Source organism: Erinaceus europaeus, chromosome 2 (assembly GCF_950295315.1).
Source record: "Erinaceus europaeus chromosome 2, mEriEur2.1, whole genome shotgun sequence".
Lineage (NCBI taxonomy): Eukaryota > Metazoa > Chordata > Mammalia > Eulipotyphla > Erinaceidae > Erinaceus > Erinaceus europaeus.
In genome coordinates this window covers 42,794,364-42,814,359 of record NC_080163.1, presented here as the reverse complement: position 1 = coordinate 42,814,359, position 19,996 = coordinate 42,794,364, and the positions used below count along the sequence as shown (strand labels likewise).

The 19,996-nt window shown below is 42.7% G+C and overlaps 1 protein-coding gene, 1 non-coding gene and 1 pseudogene across 6 annotated transcripts in view; 1 reads left to right on the top strand and 2 right to left on the bottom strand.

The window, feature by feature from the left end:
- CDC25C (cell division cycle 25C) overlaps nucleotides 1-18,017 on the top strand; it is a 53,126-nt gene extending 35,109 nt beyond the window's left edge. For 4 of the 5 annotated variants that reach the window (XM_060178873.1, XM_060178861.1, XM_060178854.1 and 1 more), the window contains 7 exons: nucleotides 713-865; nucleotides 6,184-6,285; nucleotides 10,883-10,945; nucleotides 13,144-13,242; nucleotides 16,463-16,596; nucleotides 17,128-17,239; nucleotides 17,438-18,017. In XM_060178873.1, the coding sequence (XP_060034856.1) occupies nucleotides 713-865; nucleotides 6,184-6,285; nucleotides 10,883-10,945; nucleotides 13,144-13,242; nucleotides 16,463-16,596; nucleotides 17,128-17,239; nucleotides 17,438-17,587 (813 nt within the window). In that variant the 3' untranslated portion in view covers nucleotides 17,588-18,017. The remainder of the gene's footprint in view (nucleotides 1-712; nucleotides 866-6,183; nucleotides 6,286-10,882; nucleotides 10,946-13,143; nucleotides 13,243-16,462; nucleotides 16,597-17,127; nucleotides 17,240-17,437) is intronic. The other variant, XM_060178868.1, reaches the window with a different exon arrangement.
- On the bottom strand, nucleotides 2,697-2,831 carry LOC132537372 (small nucleolar RNA SNORA5). The gene has a single exon (XR_009548813.1). It is a non-coding gene; the product is annotated as a small nucleolar RNA SNORA5 (small nucleolar RNA).
- LOC103108606 (male-enhanced antigen 1-like) lies at nucleotides 4,011-4,901 on the bottom strand (annotated as a pseudogene).
- Nucleotides 18,018-19,996: the final 1,979 nt, after the last annotated feature.

Genomic DNA, 19,996 nt, shown 5'->3' with positions numbered 1-19,996 from the left:
TCGGTGGAAACCGAGGCAGCAGGAGAAGGCAGGTGGGGCGGACAGAGCGCGTCAGGAAGTGAGGGGGCTCAAGGGGGAAGCTGCTGAGTTGTCAGCGGCGGCTCAGTGACTAGGCAACCTTGTATTATTGTTGTTGTCGTTGTTGGATAGGACAGAGAGAAATAGAGAGAGGAGGGGTAGACAGAGGGGGAGAGAAAGAGAGACACCTGCAGACCTGCTTCACCGCTTGTAAAGCGACTCCCCTGCAGGTGGGGAGCTGGGGGCTGGAACTGGGATCTTTTTGCCGTTCCTTGTGCTTTACACCACCTGCACTTAACCCACTGTGCTACTGCCTGACTCTCTCCTTCTGTCTTTCTCATTAATAAATAAAAACTTAAAAAATGATGCATTTAATTTCATATGCAAGACTATTTCAAAAAATAAAAGGAAAAATGACCGTTGGGAATGGTGGATTTGTGTACAGACACTGAACCCCAGCAACAACCCTGGTGGCAATACAAAAAAAAAAAAAGGGAAGAAGAATTTCATATGCAAAAGAGAGAACCAGAGCATTATATTGGCACATGCACTGCAAGACCTCTTGCTAAAATACAGGTTTTAATTTAGTAGGTCTGGGGTGAGGTGGGATAAATTCCCAGGAGATGTTCATGCTTCTGGCCTACACAATACTCTTTGAGGAGTAAGAACCTAGGATGTTGATATTCCCAAACAGGCATCTCTGAACAGAAGCTGTTTGCATCGTTCTCCTTCATTGCCAGAGAATTTGAATAGTCCAAGACTGAAGCAGGTGGCAAAATTCAAGAATAATCCAATACCAGATAAAGTGAAAAAGAAGTATTGTTCTGATTACAAACAACTTGGGAAGGTAAGAACCTTTTAAGATGAGACTCTGGGGACCAGAGGAATGAACAGCTTACCAGGTAGGACACCTGGCTTGTGAGATACCCAGGGTTGAGCTCTGGTGCTGTGTGCGAGTGCTACAGCATGGGGTGGGGTAATGGCTAGCTTTAGTGATGTGATATCTCTTGCTTTCTGTCTGAATGAAAAAGTATCCTAGGAACTCTGAAATCATGCATGAGACCCTTGTTCGTCAGAAACAAAAAGATGAGAATTTAAAAAATCTACCTCATTGTCTTCTCTGTTTTTCTGGAATGAGGATTGCTTTGATGTATCTTTTTTTATTATTATTATTTATTTTCCCCTTTGTTGCCCTTGTTTTTTATTGTTATTGTAGTTATTGTTGTTATTGATGTTGTTGTTGTTAGGTCGGACAAAGAGAAATGGAGAGAGTGGGGGAAGACAGAGAGGGGGAGAGGAAGACACCTGCAGACCTGCTTCACCGCTTTTGAAGTGACCCCTGCAGCTGGAGAGCCAGGGGCTCTAACAGGGATCCTTCCACCGTCTTGCACTTTGCGCCACCTGCGCTTAACCCACTGTGCTGCACCCAACTCCCGCTATTTTTAGTTTTATCTCTTTGCGTTTTCCATCATCTTCTTGTCTTTTCTACGTCTGCATTCAAATATGAGATGTTAGTAATACATGCTGTATTGTAATGTTGGAAATGATGTTTGTCTTCCCAACCAACCTACCTTCCTTTCTTTCTCTCTACCTACCTACTTTCCTTCCTCCCTCCCTCCCTCCCTCTCTCTCTTCCTTCCTTTCTTTTTTTTTTTTTTAAAGATTTTATTTATTTATTCATGAGACATATAGGAGGAGAGAGAGAGAAAGCACCAGACATTTCTCTGGTACATGTGCTGCTGGGGATTCAATTCAGGACCTCATGCTTCGAGAGTCCAACGCTTTATCCACCTCACCACCTCCCAGACCACGCTTTCTTTCTTTTTTTTAGAGACTTTATTTTTTATTTTTCCCCTTTTGTTGTCCTTGTTGTTTATCATTGTTGTAATTGTTGTTGAATAGGACAGAGAAAATGGAGAGAGGAGGGGAAGACAGAGAGGGGAGAGAAAGATAGACACCTGCAGATAGTCACCTCACTGCCTGTGAAGTGAACCAACCCCCTGCAGGTGAGGAGCTGGAGGCTTGAACTGAGATCCTTACTCTGGTCCTTGTGTTTCGCGCCATGTGCACTTAACCCGCTGCGCCACCGCCCAGCTCCCATCTTCCTTTGTTCCTTCCTTCCTTTTTTTTTTTTTGTCTCCAGGGTTATTGCTGGGGCTCGGTGCCTGCACCACGAATCCACTGCCCCTCCTGGAGGCCAGTTTTTTTCCTTTTGTTTTTGTTACCCTGGTTTTTATCGTTGTGGTTATTATTATCATTGCCATTGATGTTGTTAGATAGGACAGAGAGAAATGGAGAGAAGAGGGAAAGACAGAGAGGAAGAGAGAGATAGACAACTGCAGACCTGCCTCACCACCTATGAAGCGACTCCCCTGCAAGTGGGGAGCCAGGGGCTTGAACCGGGATCCTTGCTTTTTTCGCCATGTGCGCTTAACCCGCTGCGCTACCACCTGACCCCCCTTTCTTTCTTTCTTTCTCTTTCTTTCTTTCTTTCTTTCTTTCTTTCTTTCTTTCTTTCTCTCTCTCTTTCTTTCTTTCTCTCTTTCTTTCTTTCCACCAGCATTATCGTTGGGACTTAGTACCTGCATGACTCCACTGCTCCCAGCAACTTCTTCTCCTCCTTCTTCTCTTTCCTCCTCCTCCTCTTCATTTTTTTGTTTTTGTTTTTTTATTTTGCTCAGTGTCTGTAACCAAATTTATCCTTGAGGCCAAGGAGAGGGAATCAGGGCCCATAACTTACCATATTACTATGGCAGTCTTTTGGACCAGTGCCTGCCATTGGTTGGGCAGGCACTGAATTTGACACAGCTGCATTTCTTTTTGATAGAGGATGAAAGGGAGAGAGCCAGAGGGAAGGAGAGATATCTGCAGCATTCCTCCCATTCATGAGGCAACCTCACTGCAGGTAGGGACTGAAGGTTCAAGCTTAGGCCCTCGCTAATGATAATGTGTGCATTTTGCCTCCAATCCTCTTTTTTAAGTTCAGAGACAATATATGATGCTTACATATGCTACTGGGTATCAAGCCAGGGCCTTATACTTGGTTAAGATATATGCACCACTTGATAAACTATCTTCAGGCTACCATACCCCTCTTTTTAAAAATATCAATATACTAGGTTGGGCGGTAGCACAGTGGGTTAAGCGCACATGGTGCCAAGCGCAAGGACCAGAGTAAGGATCCAGGTTCGAGCCCCCAGCTCCCCACCTGCAGGGGAGTCACTTCACAAGTGGTGAAGCATGTCTGCAGGTGTCTATCTTTCTCTCCCCCTCTCTGTCTTCCCCTCCTCTCTCCATTTCTCTCTGTCCTTCCTATCCAGTAATGATGACATTAATAACAACAACAACAATACAACAACAAGGGCAACAAAAGGGGAAAAAAGAATCTAGGTTTAATAAAAAGATTTAAAAAAAAATCAATATACTTGACTTTTTATAAAATATCATATCATAAAAAATACAGATAGGGGGCTGGGCGGTAGTGTAGTGGGTTAAGTGCACATGGCACGAAGTGCAAGGACTACCTTAAGGATCCCGGTTCAAGCCCCCAGCTCCCCACCTGCAGTGGGTTTGCTTCATGGGCGGTGAAGCAGGTCTGCAGGTGTCTGTCTTTTTCTCTCTCTGTCTTCCCCTCCTCTTTTCATTTCTCTGTCCTATCTAACAACAATAAAACAGTAATCACAACAACAATAATAACCACAACAACAATAAACAACAAGGGCAACAAAAGGGGAAAATAACCTCCAGGAGCAGTGGATTCGTAGTGCAGGCACTGAGCCCCAGCGATAATCCTGGAGGCAAAAATAAAGGAAAATACAGATAAGTAAAAGAAACTCATTGTAAAGGCCTATAATACCATAAGGCCAGAGATAATGACTATAGACATTTGATGTATGTTCTTTTATTTTTTGTACATAAGGTGCTTTATTCTCCACAGAGTAATACATGCTAAGGTGGGTTTGGTTAGGGCCAATGTCCCCATATATACAGAACTGAATAAAGGGGGTCTCTGAGAAGAAGTCTGATTTGACATATGGGAAGGGAGGTGGGAAGGGTGGAGATCGCTGTAACAACCAGGGATGTATACATAATTCAGTTCTGTGCTGGTTCTGGCCTGGAATGCAGGGAGATATGGCAGCTCTCAGGGTGGTCACTTCCAGGCAGGGGATGCCTGCCAGGCTTGGAGGGTCTTCTGTACCACATCTTCCCACTGGGTGTCTGCTATCTCCTGAGCCCAAGCGGGAACCCCTGGCACAAGCACGCTTACTCCAGCCATTGTCCTTTTCACTAACTCTACATATTCTGGGTCCATGGGAAAGGAGCTGTGGTTGTTTAAGGCTGTAGCATTCTCCTCATCATCTTCATCCTCACTTTTTAATGGTGGGTCTGGCAAATGAAGCCTCAGAGCCTGGATGTGATCCTGGATGTCAGCAACCAGATACTCTCCATCCCCTACTGATGCCAGTTCTATCTCCTCTTGTTCAGGATCTTGGTTCAGGGGACTAGTAGGAGTAGCCAGCTGGGCCTGGGTCTCTTTCCTCCTGCTCTTCCTCAGGTTCCTCACTACTCCAATACCCAGTGCCTTCTGTTGAGCCTAGTTGTGGTCCCCGGTCCTCAGTTTGATTGGGGAAGATATGCTCAGGGCCCATGGTGTCTCCCTTAGAAGTACTGTTGCAGGAAGTTGGGCGGTAGTGCAGCGGGTTAAGCGCACATGGCATGAAGCACAAGGACCGGCGTAAAGATCCTGGTTCCAGCCCCCAGCTTCCCACCTGCAGAGGAGTCACTTCACAAGCGGTGAAGCAGGTCTGCAGATGTCTTTCTCTCCCCCTTCTCAGTCTTCCCCATCTCTCTCCATTTCTCTCTGTTCTATCCAACAACGACAACATCAACAACAGTCATAACTACAGCAACAATAAAACAACAAGGGCAACAAAATGGAAAATAAATAAAATAAAAAGAAATACTGTTGCAAACTGGGCAGGGTCCACTCTGAGCCCATAGCCAAACCCTTTTGATGTATGTTCTTAAGAATTTTTTATGCAGATACACATTTTTCTTTTATTAAAATAGTATTTATAAGGCCAGTGAAATAGCTTACTTGGATAGTATGCTACTTTGTCATAATTGTGCAGCTCAGGTTCAAGCCCAGTGCCCACTATATTAGAGGAAGCTTTCACACTTGTGGTCTTTGTCTCTTTTAAAAATGTTGTTACAGGGAGTCAGGCAGTAGCGCAGCAGGTTAAGCGCACGTGGCGCAAAGTGCAAGGGCAGGCTTAAGGATCCTGGTTCAAGCCCCTAGCTCCCCACCTGCAGGGGCGTCACTTTACAGGTGGTGAAGCAGGTCTGCAGGTGTCTATCTTTCTCTCCCCCTCTCTGTCTTCCCATCCTCTCTCCATTTCTCTCTGTCCTATCTAACAATGATGACATCAGTAACAACAACAATAATAACTACAACAACAATAAAAAACAACAAGGGCAACAAAAGGGAAAATAAATAAATAATTTTTTTAAATCCCTTAAAAATGTTGTTACAAAGTCCTTGTTTTCTAATCTTTATAATGATGTTATGAACTTATTTCATATCAATGAAATTAGTCTGTAACATACTTTCTATTATATAATTTGTTTAGTGTGATCTACTTTACCAAGAGCCTACTGTTAGGAAGTTGGGCAGTAGTGCAGCAGGTTAAGCGCAGGTGGTGCAAAGCACAAGGATCCTGGTTCAAGCCCCCGGCTCCCCACCTGCAGGGGAGTCGTTTCACAAGTGGTGAAGCAGGTCTGCAGGTGTCTATCTTTCTCTCCCGTCTTCCCCTCCTCTCTCTGTTTCTCTCTGTCCTATCCAACAACAACAACATCAACAACAATAATTATAACAACAAGGGAAACAAAAGGGAATAAGTAAATAATTTTTTTTTAAAAAAAGAGCCTACTGTTGAACATTTAATAGCTATGTAGGTTTTCTTTATTGTAAATATGCTGGCATAGTCATCCTTCTAGTTCATAATTTGTACTTATTTCTATTTCCTTCATGAAACAAGTAGAATTATAAAATCAAAAATATATGCATATTTTAATACATTTCTTCATTTAATGAGTTGCCCCATTTCTTGGTTTTTAAACCTTTAACACAAAGATTGATTCTGGGGGGAATCTTGTCATCTTCAGAGCTTATGTCTAAAGAAGACAGTCTCTCTCTGTGACGTGAATATCATTCAGATGCTAGAGGAAGATTCCAACCAGGGGCATCTGATTGGTGATTTTTCCAAGGTGAGTTTGGTCATAACTATCCTATGTTTCTGTTAACTGTTTGGGATCTGAGTCTTTACTGTGTGTTCTGAAGACAATAAATTTAATTTTGCAGCCTTACCAAATACTCTCTGATAATATGGAGGTACTATTGTGGCACATCTAAGTGTTAACATCTTTGCAGTGAGACAGTATTCCTTATTCTTCCTGGGAAAATCTAAAGCAGTAGGAAAATTGTGAGACTTTTTTATATGTAAAAAAGCAATTTTTGGTGGCTGGGTGGTAAGGCACCCTGTTAAGTGCACATATGAGGACTCAGGATCAAGCCCTGCTCCTCCCTGGTTGGGGGGGGCACTTCATAAGTGGTGAAGCAGGTCTGCAAGTGTCTTTTTCTCTCTCTCCCCCTACCTCCCCATATACTCTCAATCTCTCTGTCTGTCCTATCAAAATAAAAATGTTAAAAAACAAAAAAATGTCTGCTGGGATCAATGGATTTATCATGAAAGCATTGAGCCCCAGCAATAACCCTGTTAGCAATTAAAAAAAATTTTATGACTTATTTATTCATTATTGAGAGAGAGAGGAGAAGGAGGGGAGAAAGAAAGAGAACCAAAATATCACTCTTACCATGATGTTTGGGGGTTAAACTCAGGACCTCATGCCTGAGAGTTCACTGCTTTATTCACTGAGTCACTAAAAGTCTTTTAAAATCACATAGTCACTACCCTGACACCACACAGGAATATTGAATATCAGGGAAAGATCAATCAGTAGTGCAGCAGTGCTGTGGTATCTCTCCTTTTCTCTCTGTTTCTCACTTTCATCCTCTTTGAATGTCTGGAATTGAAATGAAAAAAGAAAAGTCTACCTACAGTATTGAAGTTGTGTGAGTGCAAATTCTGAGGCTTTGGGGCAGGCAGTGGTACCTGGTTAAGTGCACACACTACAGTACGCAAGGACCCAGGTTCAAGCCCCTGGTTCCCACCTGCTGGTTGAAAGCTTTGTGAGTGGTGAAGCAGGGCTGCAGGTGTCTCTGTCTCCCTCCCTCTCTATCTCCCCCTCCCCTTTCAGTTTCTCTATGTCTCTGTCCAATAAAAAAATAAATATATGTTTTTTAAATCTGAGGCTTTGTGCATGTGCAGTTTCACTGCTCAAGGGTGCCTTTCAACTGAGAGAGGGAGAGAGAGAAAGGAGATACCTGCAATACTACTCACCTGCTCATGAAGTTTTCCTTTTGTAAATGGGGACCAGGGCCATGAACCTAGATCCCCACCAACACCTGACCTCTTTACTCTCTTTTGACCATTAGCACTACTCAGTTATGGCTTATGGTAATGTTTAAGATTGAACTGCAACCTGTGAGCACTCAGGCATGAAAGTCTATTGTGTAAATAACAGTGCTGCGCCCCACTCCCTGCCCTTTCTGACCATACTTAAAATGATAGATGTCAGCACACCATACTCTCCACCAAGTTGCATTCTTCCTCTACCATAAGAAACCAATGTGGTACAGGAGGTAAGGTAGTCCAGTAGGTGGCGCAGTGGCTAAAGTATTGGACACTCAAGCATGAGGTCGCGAGTTCAGTCCCCAGCAGCACATGTGCTGGAGTGAGGTCTGATTCTTTCTTTCTCCTACTCCCTCTCATAAATGATAACTGACTAACTAAGTAAGTAAATAAATAAATTAATTAAATATTTAAAACAAAGGAAAAAAACTGAGTAGGGGGAATAGGATGAAATTATAAGGGGGTGGGGAGTCTGGCGGTAGCACAGCGGGTTAAGCACAGGTGGCGCAAAGTTCAAGGACTGGTGTAAGAATCCCAGTTTGAGCCCCCGGCACCCCACCTGCAGGGGAGTCACTTCACACAGGTGGTGAAGCAGGTCTGCAGGTGTCTGTCTTTCTCTCCCCCTCTCTGTCTTCCCCATCTCCTTCTGTTTCTCTCTGTCCTATCCAACAACGATGACATCAACAACAATAATAACTACAACAACAATAAAAACAACAAGGGCAACAAAAAGGAAAATAAATAAATATATATATTTTAAAAAATTATAAGGGGGTTAAAGACCTTTGAGTGAGATCACCCAACATTTGTTATTCTGGCTTATTTCACTTAATGATTCCTTTAAGTGCCTTCCAAGTTGTAGCAAAAGGGAGGATTTCATTTTTTTTTTTGTCTCCAGGGTTATTGCTGGGGCTCGGTGCCTGCACTTTGAATCCACTGCTCCTGGAGGCCACCTTTCCCATTTTGTTGCCCTTGTTGTTGTCATTATTATTGTTGTCATTGCTATTGTGGTTGTTGGGTAGGACAGAGAGAAATCAAGAGAGGCAGTAAAGGGATAGGGAGAGAAAGATAGACCCCTGAAAACCTGCTTCACCACTTGTGTAGCGAATTCCCTGTAGGTGGGGAGCAGGGGGCTTGAATACGGATCCTTATACCAGTCCTTGATCCTTACACCAGTCCTTGGGCTTAGTGCCATGTACGCTTAACCCACGGTGCTACCACCTAGTCCCTAATTAATTAGTTACTTTTAAAAGATTTTTTTTATTAGAAAGATAAAAGGAGAGAGAAAAAGAACCGGATATCACTATGGTACATGTGCTGCTGGGGATTGAACTCAGGACTTCATGCTTGAGAGCCCAACACTTTATCCACTGTGCCACCTCCTGGATCACAATTTATTTATTTATTTATTTTTTTTAGAGACAGAAATTGAAGGGTGGGGGGAAGAAAGGGAGACATCTGCAGTACTGATTCACCGTTTGTGAAGCTTACCTCCCTGTAGGCGGTACCAGGGACTTGAACCTATCTTTGCATATTCATATTGTGTACATTCAACTGAGTGTGCCACTTCCCAGCCCCTAATATGAATTATTTTTCAAAGTAATCATCTTATTATATTTGAGAGTTTCACATGACATAGAGAAAAAGAGAGCTATAAGCCAGAGCACCACTCTGTTACATGTGACTTAAGGGATCAAATCAGGAACCCCAGGCTTGCAAGTTCAATATTCTACCAGTTGAGCTGTTTTCCTGGTGGCAGTGTATGTGACTATTATTTTGTTGTTACTGGGGCTTCACTGCTCCAGGCTGATTTTTCAGATAGAGATAGATAGGGGGAGAGAACACAGCAATAAAAACTCCCAGTGTGATGAGTGCTAGGCTAGAAACTGGGCTGTACGCATGATACAGCAGGCAGACTCCCAGGTGAGCTATTTGTAGGCCCCAAATTTTATATATATATATATATATATACATATATATATGTATATATATATATATATATATATAATATTTATTCCCTTTTGTTGACCTTGTTGTTTTATTGTAGTTATTATTGAAGTCGTTGCTGTTGGATAGGACAGAGAGAAATGGAGAGAGGAGGGGAAGACAGAGAGAAAGACAGACACCTGCAGACCTGCTTTACCACCTATGAAGCAAATGCCCTGCAGGTGGGGAGGGGAGCCAGGGGCTTGAACCAGGATCCTTACACTGGTCCTTGCACTTTGCACCATGAGTGCTTAACCCGCTGCGCTACTGCCCGAGTCCCAGAAGTATATATTTTTAGCTCCATATAATCAATACTTAGAAGAGGGACTGTTGAACTTGGGAGATATTTCACTCAGTAGAGAGCATATTTTACCATGCCTAAAGACCCGGGTCCAAGCCCCTAGATACTACATGGGAGCACCAGGTACAGGTGAAGCTTCATGTGTTTTGAAACAGTGCTGTGGTGTTTCTCTTTCTACTTTCGTCTCCCCTGCCTCCATCTCTCACTCTCTATCTGAAAATTTGAATCCACTGTAGCAGTGGACTCATGTAAGCATGAAAAGGCCCAGGGAAAGCCTTGCTAGAGAAAAGGAAGGAAGGGAGGAAGGAAGGATATTGCTGGATGTGCACATTATTGAGACCACTGATTTTTTTTTTAATTATCTTTTTAAAAAATTTTCTTTTATTATCGGATAGGAACAGAGAGAAATTGATAGGGGAAGGGGGAGATAGAGAGGGAGAGAGACAGAGAGATACCTGCAACACTGCTTCACCACTTGTGAAGTTTTCCCCCTGCACGTGGGAACCAGGGGCTTGAACCTGGATCCTTGTGCACTGTAATGTGTGCGCTTAACCAGGTGCACCACCGCTTGGCCTCTGATTTTTTATTCATTTATTTTGCCTCCAGGGTTATCATTGGGGTTTAGTGCCTGTATTACAATCCTCTCCTCCTGGAGGCTGTTTTTTTTCCATTTTTGTTGCCATTGTTGTTCTATTTATTGTTATTGTTGTCATTGCTCTTGTTGTTGTTGGAGAGAAATGGAGAGAGGAGGGGAAGACAGAGAGGGAGAGAGAAAGATAGACACCTGCAGACCTGTTTCACCCCTTGTGAAGCGACTCCCCCGCAGGTGGGGACGGGGTGGGGTGGGGTGGTTCAAACTGGATTCCTTATGCCTGTCCATGTACTTTGCGCCATGTGTGCTTAACCCGCTGCGCTACCACCTGGCCCCTGATTTTTTTTTAGGGCATCTGAAGTTTTTATGTCATTTGGAAACAACATATAGATATTTAATAACAACATTAGGTATAGAAAACTTGCTGTTCTTTCAACTCTTGTGTATTTCTAGGTGTGTGCACTGCCAACTGTGTCAGGAAAACACCAAGATCTGAAGTACATCAACCCAGAAACAGTAAGTAGATTTCTGAAGATGGTAACTGGTTACATAAGGCATCATCTGGTCTGGTCTGTTCCTAAAATCTGCACTTCTATTTGTATTTCTCTCACTGTGTTCACTCCTTACTCAACTGAAGTTGTATTAAAGGACCTCTTTTTCTCCTATTCTTCTATTGCCTTTTTTTTAAAGACATATTTACTTATTAGTGAGTGAGAGATTGAGATTTGCAGAGAATCACTCTGGTGCATGAGATGCTAGAGGTGAAACTCAGGACCTCATGCCTGCAGTCTCCTTAGCCACATTATCTTTTCTTTTGTTTTTGTCTTTTTCTTTCTCTTTTTATTTGCCACCAGGGTTATTACTTGGGTTCAGTGTCTGCACCATGATTTCACCACAGTGGCCTTCCTCCCCCCCACTTCTTATAGAGACAGAGGCAGAAGGAGGGGAGGAAAGGGAGAGAGAGACTTGTAACACTGCTTCACTGTTCATGAAGCTTCCCCCTGCAGGTGGGGATTATGGATATAAGTCTGGATCCTTATAGATAGATGAAACACCACTTAGTTTCTGCCTTTGTTTTTAACTTTAAAAAAATTAGAAATTTTGGGGGCCAGGTGATGGCACACCTGGTTGAGAACACCTGATCCCCACCTATGGGGGCAAAGCTTTGTGAACGGTGAAGCAGTGCTGCAGATGTCTCTCTATCTCTCTCTATCTCCCCCTTCCCTCTCGATTTCTGGCTGTATATTCAATAAATAAATAAAGATAACATTTTTAAGTTATAAATATTTGTGATGGAAAGAAAAAAGGAAAAAAAATATTTGGTTGTCCTATTCATAATCTCACCACTACAGATGACCACTAGTAAGATTTTCTTTTTAACCTCCCAGATTTTAGTCTGGCATGTTTTAGAAAAAGAGGATCTTGATGAACCTGGCAATTAACTTAATAAGACATAAAAATATTTTATAGGGTTGGTGAAATAGCTTACTTGGATAGTGTGCGGCTTTGCCCTGTATATGATCCAGGTTCAAGCCCTCACCCACCACACTGAAGGAAGCTTCAGTGTGTGGTCTCTCTCACTCTCTTTCTTTCTGTGTTTCTCCATCTCTAAAACAAAACAACAATAATGAGCCTACATACCCTTTTACTGCCTATATAATATTCTATTATGTTGAAATGTAATTTGTTTCTCCAATACTGAGTATCTTATTTATAATGTTTTGATAACTTAAAACAATGTTGAGATAAATATTATAAATAAATATTACTATTATATTACTATTATGCCAAATCCTTGTGTACTTCTCTGTTTACTTAAGATGTTAGTGATTGCTGATTCAGGGTTATACCATAGTGGTTATACCAAGAAACTCATGCCTGAGGTTCCGAAGTACCAGGTTCAATCCTTTGCACCACCATAAATGAGAACTGATCAGTGTTCTGGGGGAGAAAAAAAAATTGCTGGTTCAAAGTGTAATTACATTTATTTTTATATATTTTTACAAAGTTTCCTTCAGAAAAGTTGAGCCAATTTATATTCCAAGTGATTTGTTTCTTCCTTCATTTCTTTTTTATCTTCCTTCCTACCTGTACTCCTTCCTTCCTTCTTTCCTTCTTCTCTCTCTTTCTTCACCCCCCCCCCCACCTCTACACACCATCCCCACTAGATCACTGTTTAACTCTGGCTTATGGTGGTGCTAGGGATTGAACCTGGGACCTTTGCTGCCTCAGGCAAGAAAGTCTTTGTGCATAACCACTATGCTATTTCCCCAGCCTAGTAGCTCAAGTTCCCTTCTGTGGGCATATACCAACCTTTTCCTTCCATATCCTTTTCTGGATGACCTACTTTTTTTCCTTTAGAATGAAGGTTGTGGAAGTATTTCCCATCTCTTTTTTTTTTTTTTTTTTTGGTCAAATTGGGATCTCTAGCTGTTGCCTGTGCCACTTCAGATGCCATTATGAGAGGAGGATTTCAGCCACGCCTGAATAGATTTTCTTGGTGTCTTTGCAATACTTAGCTTGGTTTTTCAAAAAACCTACTTCCTATTTCATCCCACACTTTGGGGCTGAACCATTGCCACATTTCAATTATTTGGAATGTTGGAGGCTGTGGATACAGTGGGATCCTAGGTGAATGCAAATTAGTCGTAGTGTGACTAGCTCTTCTCTCAGAGTGTCAGGAAGCAGAATATTCATTCATAGTTTCTCTACAGGTGGCTGCCTTGCTGTCAGGGAAGTTTCAAGGTCTGATTGAGAAGTTTTATATCATCGACTGCCGTTATCCGTACGAGTATCTAGGAGGACATATCCAGGTGAGGTAATATTGGAGACATTAGCTGGAGAACAAATGGAAATAACTCCTTATTGAGTAGCATCTGTGGACAAAGGATCCTATGAACTCTAGAACCAGGACAGAAATTATCCATTTGGAGCACACCATAGCTGTCTGTTCTTATTTCCATTTTAATTCTGTACATCTTGAATTTACTTTCCCTTCTAAATCAATATCCCTGTTGTCCATAAGAGCAGAGTACTCCTACCTGGAAAGAAAACTATTAATCCAAGGTGTTGGGCGGTAGCATCGGGTTAAGTGCAGGTGGAGCAAAGAGCAAGGACCAGTGTAAGGATCCCAGTTCGAGCCCCCGGCTCCCCACCAGCAGGGGAGACACTTCACAGGTGGTGAAGCAGGTCTGCAGGTGTCTATCTTTCTCTCCCCCTCTGTGTCTTCCCCTCCTCTCTCCATTTCTTTCGGTCCTATCCAACAACAATGATGACATCAGTAACAACAACAGTAATAACTACAACAATAAAACAACAAGGGCAACAAAAAGGAAATAAAAAATAAATATTAAAGAAAACCATTAATCCAGGGAGTGAGACGCACTTTGGAAACATTACTGCTTATAATATTACATGTAATGACTCCTACATCTCTGACTTGGTTTAGTTCTCTGAACATTTAACACCTACTACATTCCAAACTGTGCTAGGTACTGGGGGTAAATATAGAGATACAATTAGACTTCTGCCTTAAAAATTCTTGTAGTACATCAAGACCGGGTAGTGGCACACCCAGTTGAACATCCACATTATCGTGCTCAAGCACCAGGGTTCAAGCTCCTGGTCCCCACCTGCAGGAGGAAAGCTTCACTAGCAGTGAAGCAGGAAAGTAGATGTCTTTTTCTTTCTTTCTTCCCTTCTGCTCTCAATTTCTCTCTGATGTTTCATGTAAAAAGAAAAGGAAAAAATGGCTGCCAGGTCCTGTGGATTTGTTGTATAGGCACCAAGCCTCATTGATAACCCTGGTGGCAATTAAAAAAAAAAAAAAAACTTGTAGTCTTGTCTTTTTTTATTTTAAAGACTTTATTTATTTATTTATTTATTTATTAATGAAAAGGATAGGAGAGAGAGAAAGAACCAGATATCACTCTGGTATAATCGCTGCTTGGGATTGAATTTGGGACCTCATTCTTGAGAGTCCAATGCTTTATCCACTGCACCACCTCCCAAATAGCTGCTTTGTCTTGATTTTTTTCTTTTCTTTTTTTTTTCCCTCCAGGGTTATTGATTGGACTCAGTGCCAACACTGAATTTGAGGCTCCTGGTGGCCATTTTCTTCCATTTTATTGAATAAGACAGACAGAAATTGAGAGGAAAGGGGAAAACAGAGAGAGGGAAAGAGAGAACACCTGCAGACCTGCTTTACTACTTGTGAAACATCCCCCCCTGCAGGTCGGAAGCTATGGGCTCAAACCCACATCCTTGCATTTAGTCCCGTGTGTGTGTGTGTGTGTGTGTGTGTGTGTGTGTGTGTGTGTGTGTGTGTTTATATATTTATTTATTTATTTATTTATTCCATTTTGCTGCCCTTGTTTTATTATTGTAGTTATTATTGTTGTTATTGATGTTGTTGGATAGGACAGAGAGAAATGGAGAGAAGACAGAAAGACAGAGGGGGTAGATAAAGTGAATCTCCTGCAGGTGGGGGGCCGGGGGCTCAAGCCAGGATCCTTACACTGGTTCTTGCACTTTGTGCCATGTGCGCTTAACCCATTGTGCTACCACCCAACTCCATATATATATATATATATATATATATATTTTTTAATATTATTCTCTTTTGTTGACCTTGTTGTTTTACTGTTGTAGTTATTATTGTTGTCGTCATTGTTGGATAAGACAGAGAGAAATGGAGAGAATAGGGAAAGACAGAGGGGGAGAGAAGCTTGTGAAGCAACTCCTCTGCAGGTGGGGAGCCAGGGGCTCAAAGTGGGATCTTTATGCCTGTCCTTGTGCTTTGCACCACTTGCGTTTAACCTGCTGCGCTACCGCCCAACTCCCTCCTATCTTTCTCATTAATAAATAAAAACTTTAAAAAATGATGCATTTAATTTCATATGCAAGACTGTATCAAAAAATAAAAATAAAAGGAAAAGTGACTACAGTCTAGTCTTTAAGGCTCAAACATCCTGAGATGATGTCTGAGTTGTTTCTGTTCATTGGCAAAATTTACACCTTCTTCTCCTCCTCCTCCTTTTTCTTTTCTTTTCTTTCTCTCTTTTAAGATTCATTTACTTATTAGAGAGAGAGTTATTATGGGAGCAGTGCTGTGGTATCTCTTCTCCTCTCTATTGCCTTCTCCTCTATTATCCTTCATTAAATAAATAAACAAATAAATAAATAGATAAATAGATAAATAAATGCACTAGGTGTAATAGGATTCTATAGGTACAGAGCCTTCATGAAGCTTCAGTGGCAAAAGAAAAAAAAGTGTTGTAGAGAATCATACCATGAGGATGGGCTAGATAGTATAATGGTTATGCAAATAGACTCTCAGGCCTAAGGCTCCAAAGTCTCAAGTTCAATCCCTGTATCACCATAAGCCAGAGCTGAACAGTGTTCTGGTTAAAAAAAAAGGGGAGGGGGTGGCACATCTGGTTGAGCGCACATGTTTCAATGAGCAAGGACCTGGGTAGGAGCTCTCAGTCCCCACCTACACGGGGAAAGCTTTATGAGTGGTGAAACAGTATTGCAGGTGTCTCTATATCTCTCTTCCTCCCTATCTCCTTTCCCTCTCAATTTCTGGCTGCCTCTATCCAACAAATAAAGATAATTAAAAGATTTAAATAAATGGGGGTGGGGTGGTACACCAGGTTAAACGCACATCACATGAAGTGCACGGACCCATGCAAGAATCCCGATTCGAGTTCCTGGCTCCCCACCTGAGGGGGGTTGCTTCACAAGCAGTGAAGCAGGTCTGTAGGTGTCTGTTTTTCTCTCCCCTTCTCTGTCTTCCCCTCCTCTCTGTCCTATCCAATAGCAACAACAGCAATAACAACAGTAGGGAAAAGATAGCCAATATGAGCAGTGGATTCATAGTGCAGGCACCAAGCCCCAGTGATAATCCTGAAGGCCAAAATAAAGTTTCAATTAAAGAGAGAGGAAAAAAAACAACAACACCATAATACAACAGTTATGTTTTGCTTTCTTTTGCTCTTAAAAAAAACAACTTACAAATTGTCTTTTTTACAGGGAGCCTTAAACTTGTATAGTCAAGAAGAACTATATAACTTCTTTTTAAAGAAGCCCATTGTTCCTGTGGATATCCAGAAAAGAATAATCATTGTGTTCCACTGTGAATTCTCCTCAGAGAGGGGTCCTCGAATGTGAGTTTCTACCCATGGTAGTGTGAATGGAATTGGATCCTAAGCTGAGACATAAACCCAGGGTATCTTCCCAGACTAGTTCAGACAGAAACCTACATGAATAGATGAATGCCCCCATTATAGTTTGTAGGGTGTTACGACAATGGGAAGATGAGGTTTCTGCAATTCAAAAAATGGAAGTGGTGAAGAAGAAAGAATTTACTTTCCCTTCTAAATCAATATCCCTGTTGTCCATAAGAGCAAAGTACTTCTACCTGGAAAGAAAACTATTAATCCAAGGAGTGAGAAGCACTTTGGAAACATCACTGCTTATTATATTACATGTAATGACTCCTACGTCTCTGATTTGGTTTAGTTCTCTGAACATTTCACATTTATTGAAATGAAATAAACATAAATAATAAGAGGGGGAGAGATCTGGAGTTCCTTTTGAGGGGTAGCAATAGTCTTCCTCCCCCTGTCCGGTGAGTGGCCCACAGAGTTTTGACCTGGCTTCTTTCCACTCCATCCATCTCTGGTTTATCTCCAAAGGTGCCGGTCTTTGAGAGTGGAGGACAGGGCTCTGAACCAATATCCTGCATTGCACTACCCAGAACTGTATGTCCTCAGAGGAGGATACAGAGACTTCTTTCCAGAATATACGGTAATGGATAGGGCATGTGGGTCTAAGGGGGTGCTCAGCTTTCGGGAGGTTGATTTTAGTGTGTCACTTCAGGTTCTGCAAAACCCACCAGCAGGAAATTTCTTCCCCTTCTTAGCACTACCAGTAGCATCTTTATTATATGGTAATTATTAGGCAGAGTTCAGGAGTCTAAAGGATCCCTTACCTATCCCTTTCCAGGAGCTATGTGAACCACAGAGCTACTGTCCTATGCATCATCAGGACCATAAGGCTGAGCTGCTGAGGTGTCGAAGCCAGAACAAAGCCTGGGAAGGGGAGCGGCAGCTGCAGGAGCAGATTGCCTTACTGGTGAAGGATGTGAGCCCTTGATAATGGACCAGCTGCTAGCTGCCTAAGAGTAACCAGAGACTCTGCAGGAACCTCGAACAGAAAGAGTCCATTATCTACGTGACTAAACCCAAGATTGTTAAAAGATGTCTGCAGACCAACAGGTTGCCAAACCAGTGACAGCCCAGGCCTGGGGACTGGTCAAATTTCTTAAGAGCTGTGGGCTGCTGGTGAAGTCTTGGTGCTGGCTCTATAACATCAAGCTTTGTGCTGTAACCTGGCACAGGCCTTGATATTGCTTCAGTTTCATTTCCCTTCCCAACTACCCCTGTCTTTTCACAAGGCAGCCAACTCTTTTTGTCTCTGGGCTTCTGACTGTACCAGAGAGTTGCCCACCTTCTTTCTTTGTATTTTCTTCTTTGTGCCCCCCCCCCCATTTCTCAAATGGGAAAATAAACATTTCAGAATGAGAGGTTTGTGTTGTGAACTCAGTCTGCTCCAGGTAATCATCCAGTTAGACTCCATCAGATCTAAGGGTGTAAACATCTCTGTTCATAACTGAGTCCAAGGTGCTTTCTGTGGATCAATTATTCTCAAAGTTAGGACCCTGGACCATCAGCATTATCTGAAATTGACTGAAATGCAATTTTTTTTTAGAATAATATTTTTTAAAAAAAACTTGGGGGCTGGGCGGTAGCACTGGGAAGCACAAGGACCAGCTGGCGTAAGGATCCCGGTTCAAGCCCCCGGCTCTCCACCTGCAGGGGAGTCACTTCACAGGCAGTGAAGCAGGTCTGCAGGTCTATCTTTCTCTCCTCTCTGTCTTCCCCTCCTCTCTCCATTTCTCTCTGTCCTATCCAACAACAATGACAATAATAGTAATAACCACAACGATTAAGGAAAAAAATATAATCAGGGCAACAAAAGAGGGAAAAAAAATAGCCTCCAGGAACAGTGGATTCATGGTGCAGGCACTGAACTCCAGCAATAACCTTGGAGACAAAAAAATAAACAAAAAAACCCCTTATTTTATAGTACAGAGAGAAATTGAGAGGAAAGGAGGAGGGAGAGGGAGAGAGACACCTGTAGTACTGGTTCACTGCTTCTGATGTTTTCCCCCTGCAGATGAGGACGGGCCTAAAACCAGGGTCCTTGCACATGATAATTTGTGCACTTAATCAGGTGTGTCACCACTTGGCCTCTGAAATGTAAATTTTCAGACCCTAACACAGATAGGAAATCAGAGCTTTTGGGTCCAGAAATTTGGATTATGAGTTTTCCCTTTTCAGAGGCTAAAACATTGCACCCTTGGTGGGGTGGATGCCATACCATGTACAAAGCCCCAGGCTTACCCAGTACTACATGGGAGCACCATAGTACTACTCCATGGAGGGAGAATCGAGCAGCTTCATCGACTGCTATATGTATTTCTTGTAGGCAAATAACATCTGCCTGATGCTGTATCGCCAATTGACCAATAAGAACGCGTTTGGCAAAGGATAGCACTACGATCAGCATCTCTGGCATTATGCTATTCCACTGCAGAATACTGTGCCCCAGTATGATTCCGTAGCCCCCATGTCCACTTGGTCGATTCCAAATTATATTCCTCCATGAGGATAATTTCTGGAACCATCGTTTCACCCCGGTTCCATGGCTGCCAGTTCTTAGCAACATCGCCCCACCAGATATTCATTGGGATGCGGCATCATCTAAGTTCATTTCCCACATCTACGCTCGACCGGACCTGCCAATATACGCGGATATCTTCGCCCACCTGCCAATATACGCGGATATCTTTGCCCACCCTGTCCAATGCTTGACGTCTCGTCACCCAATCTGGTCTCCTACACCTACACTGAACTTCTCTGTTCCAGACTCTTGGAAACAGAGTTGGCAGTCAGCTGAGGTAAAGAACAAACACTTCATCACAGACCCCTGCAAGCGTCAACCCGGCTTTGACCTAGCACGTTATGATTGGGCCCTCCTCAATCGCTATCGAACAGGCCATGGCCGGTGTGCCGCTATGTTCCATCGCTGGGGAGCCAGAGACGACCCAAACTGCCCCTGCAGCTACAGACAGACTATGACCCACATAGTCAACGACTGCCACCTCTCCAGATTCAAAGGAGGTCTCAAAACTTTACATCAGGCTCAACCTGATGCTGTTGACTGGCTACGGAAGAAGGGAAACGCTAGAAGAAGAAGGAGAGAGCAGTGTTGTGGCATATCTCCTATCTCTTTTTATTTATTTGTTTGTTTTAAACCAGAGCACTGCACAGCTCTGGTTTATGGTGGTGTGGGGGATTGTACCTGAGACTTTGGAGCCTCAGGCATGAGAGTCTGTTTGCATAACCATTATGCTATCTACTCTCCGCATCTCCTCTCTATCTCAAGCTTTGTCTCTCTATTTGAAATAAAGAGAATGGAAAAAAATTGATCTTGAAGGAG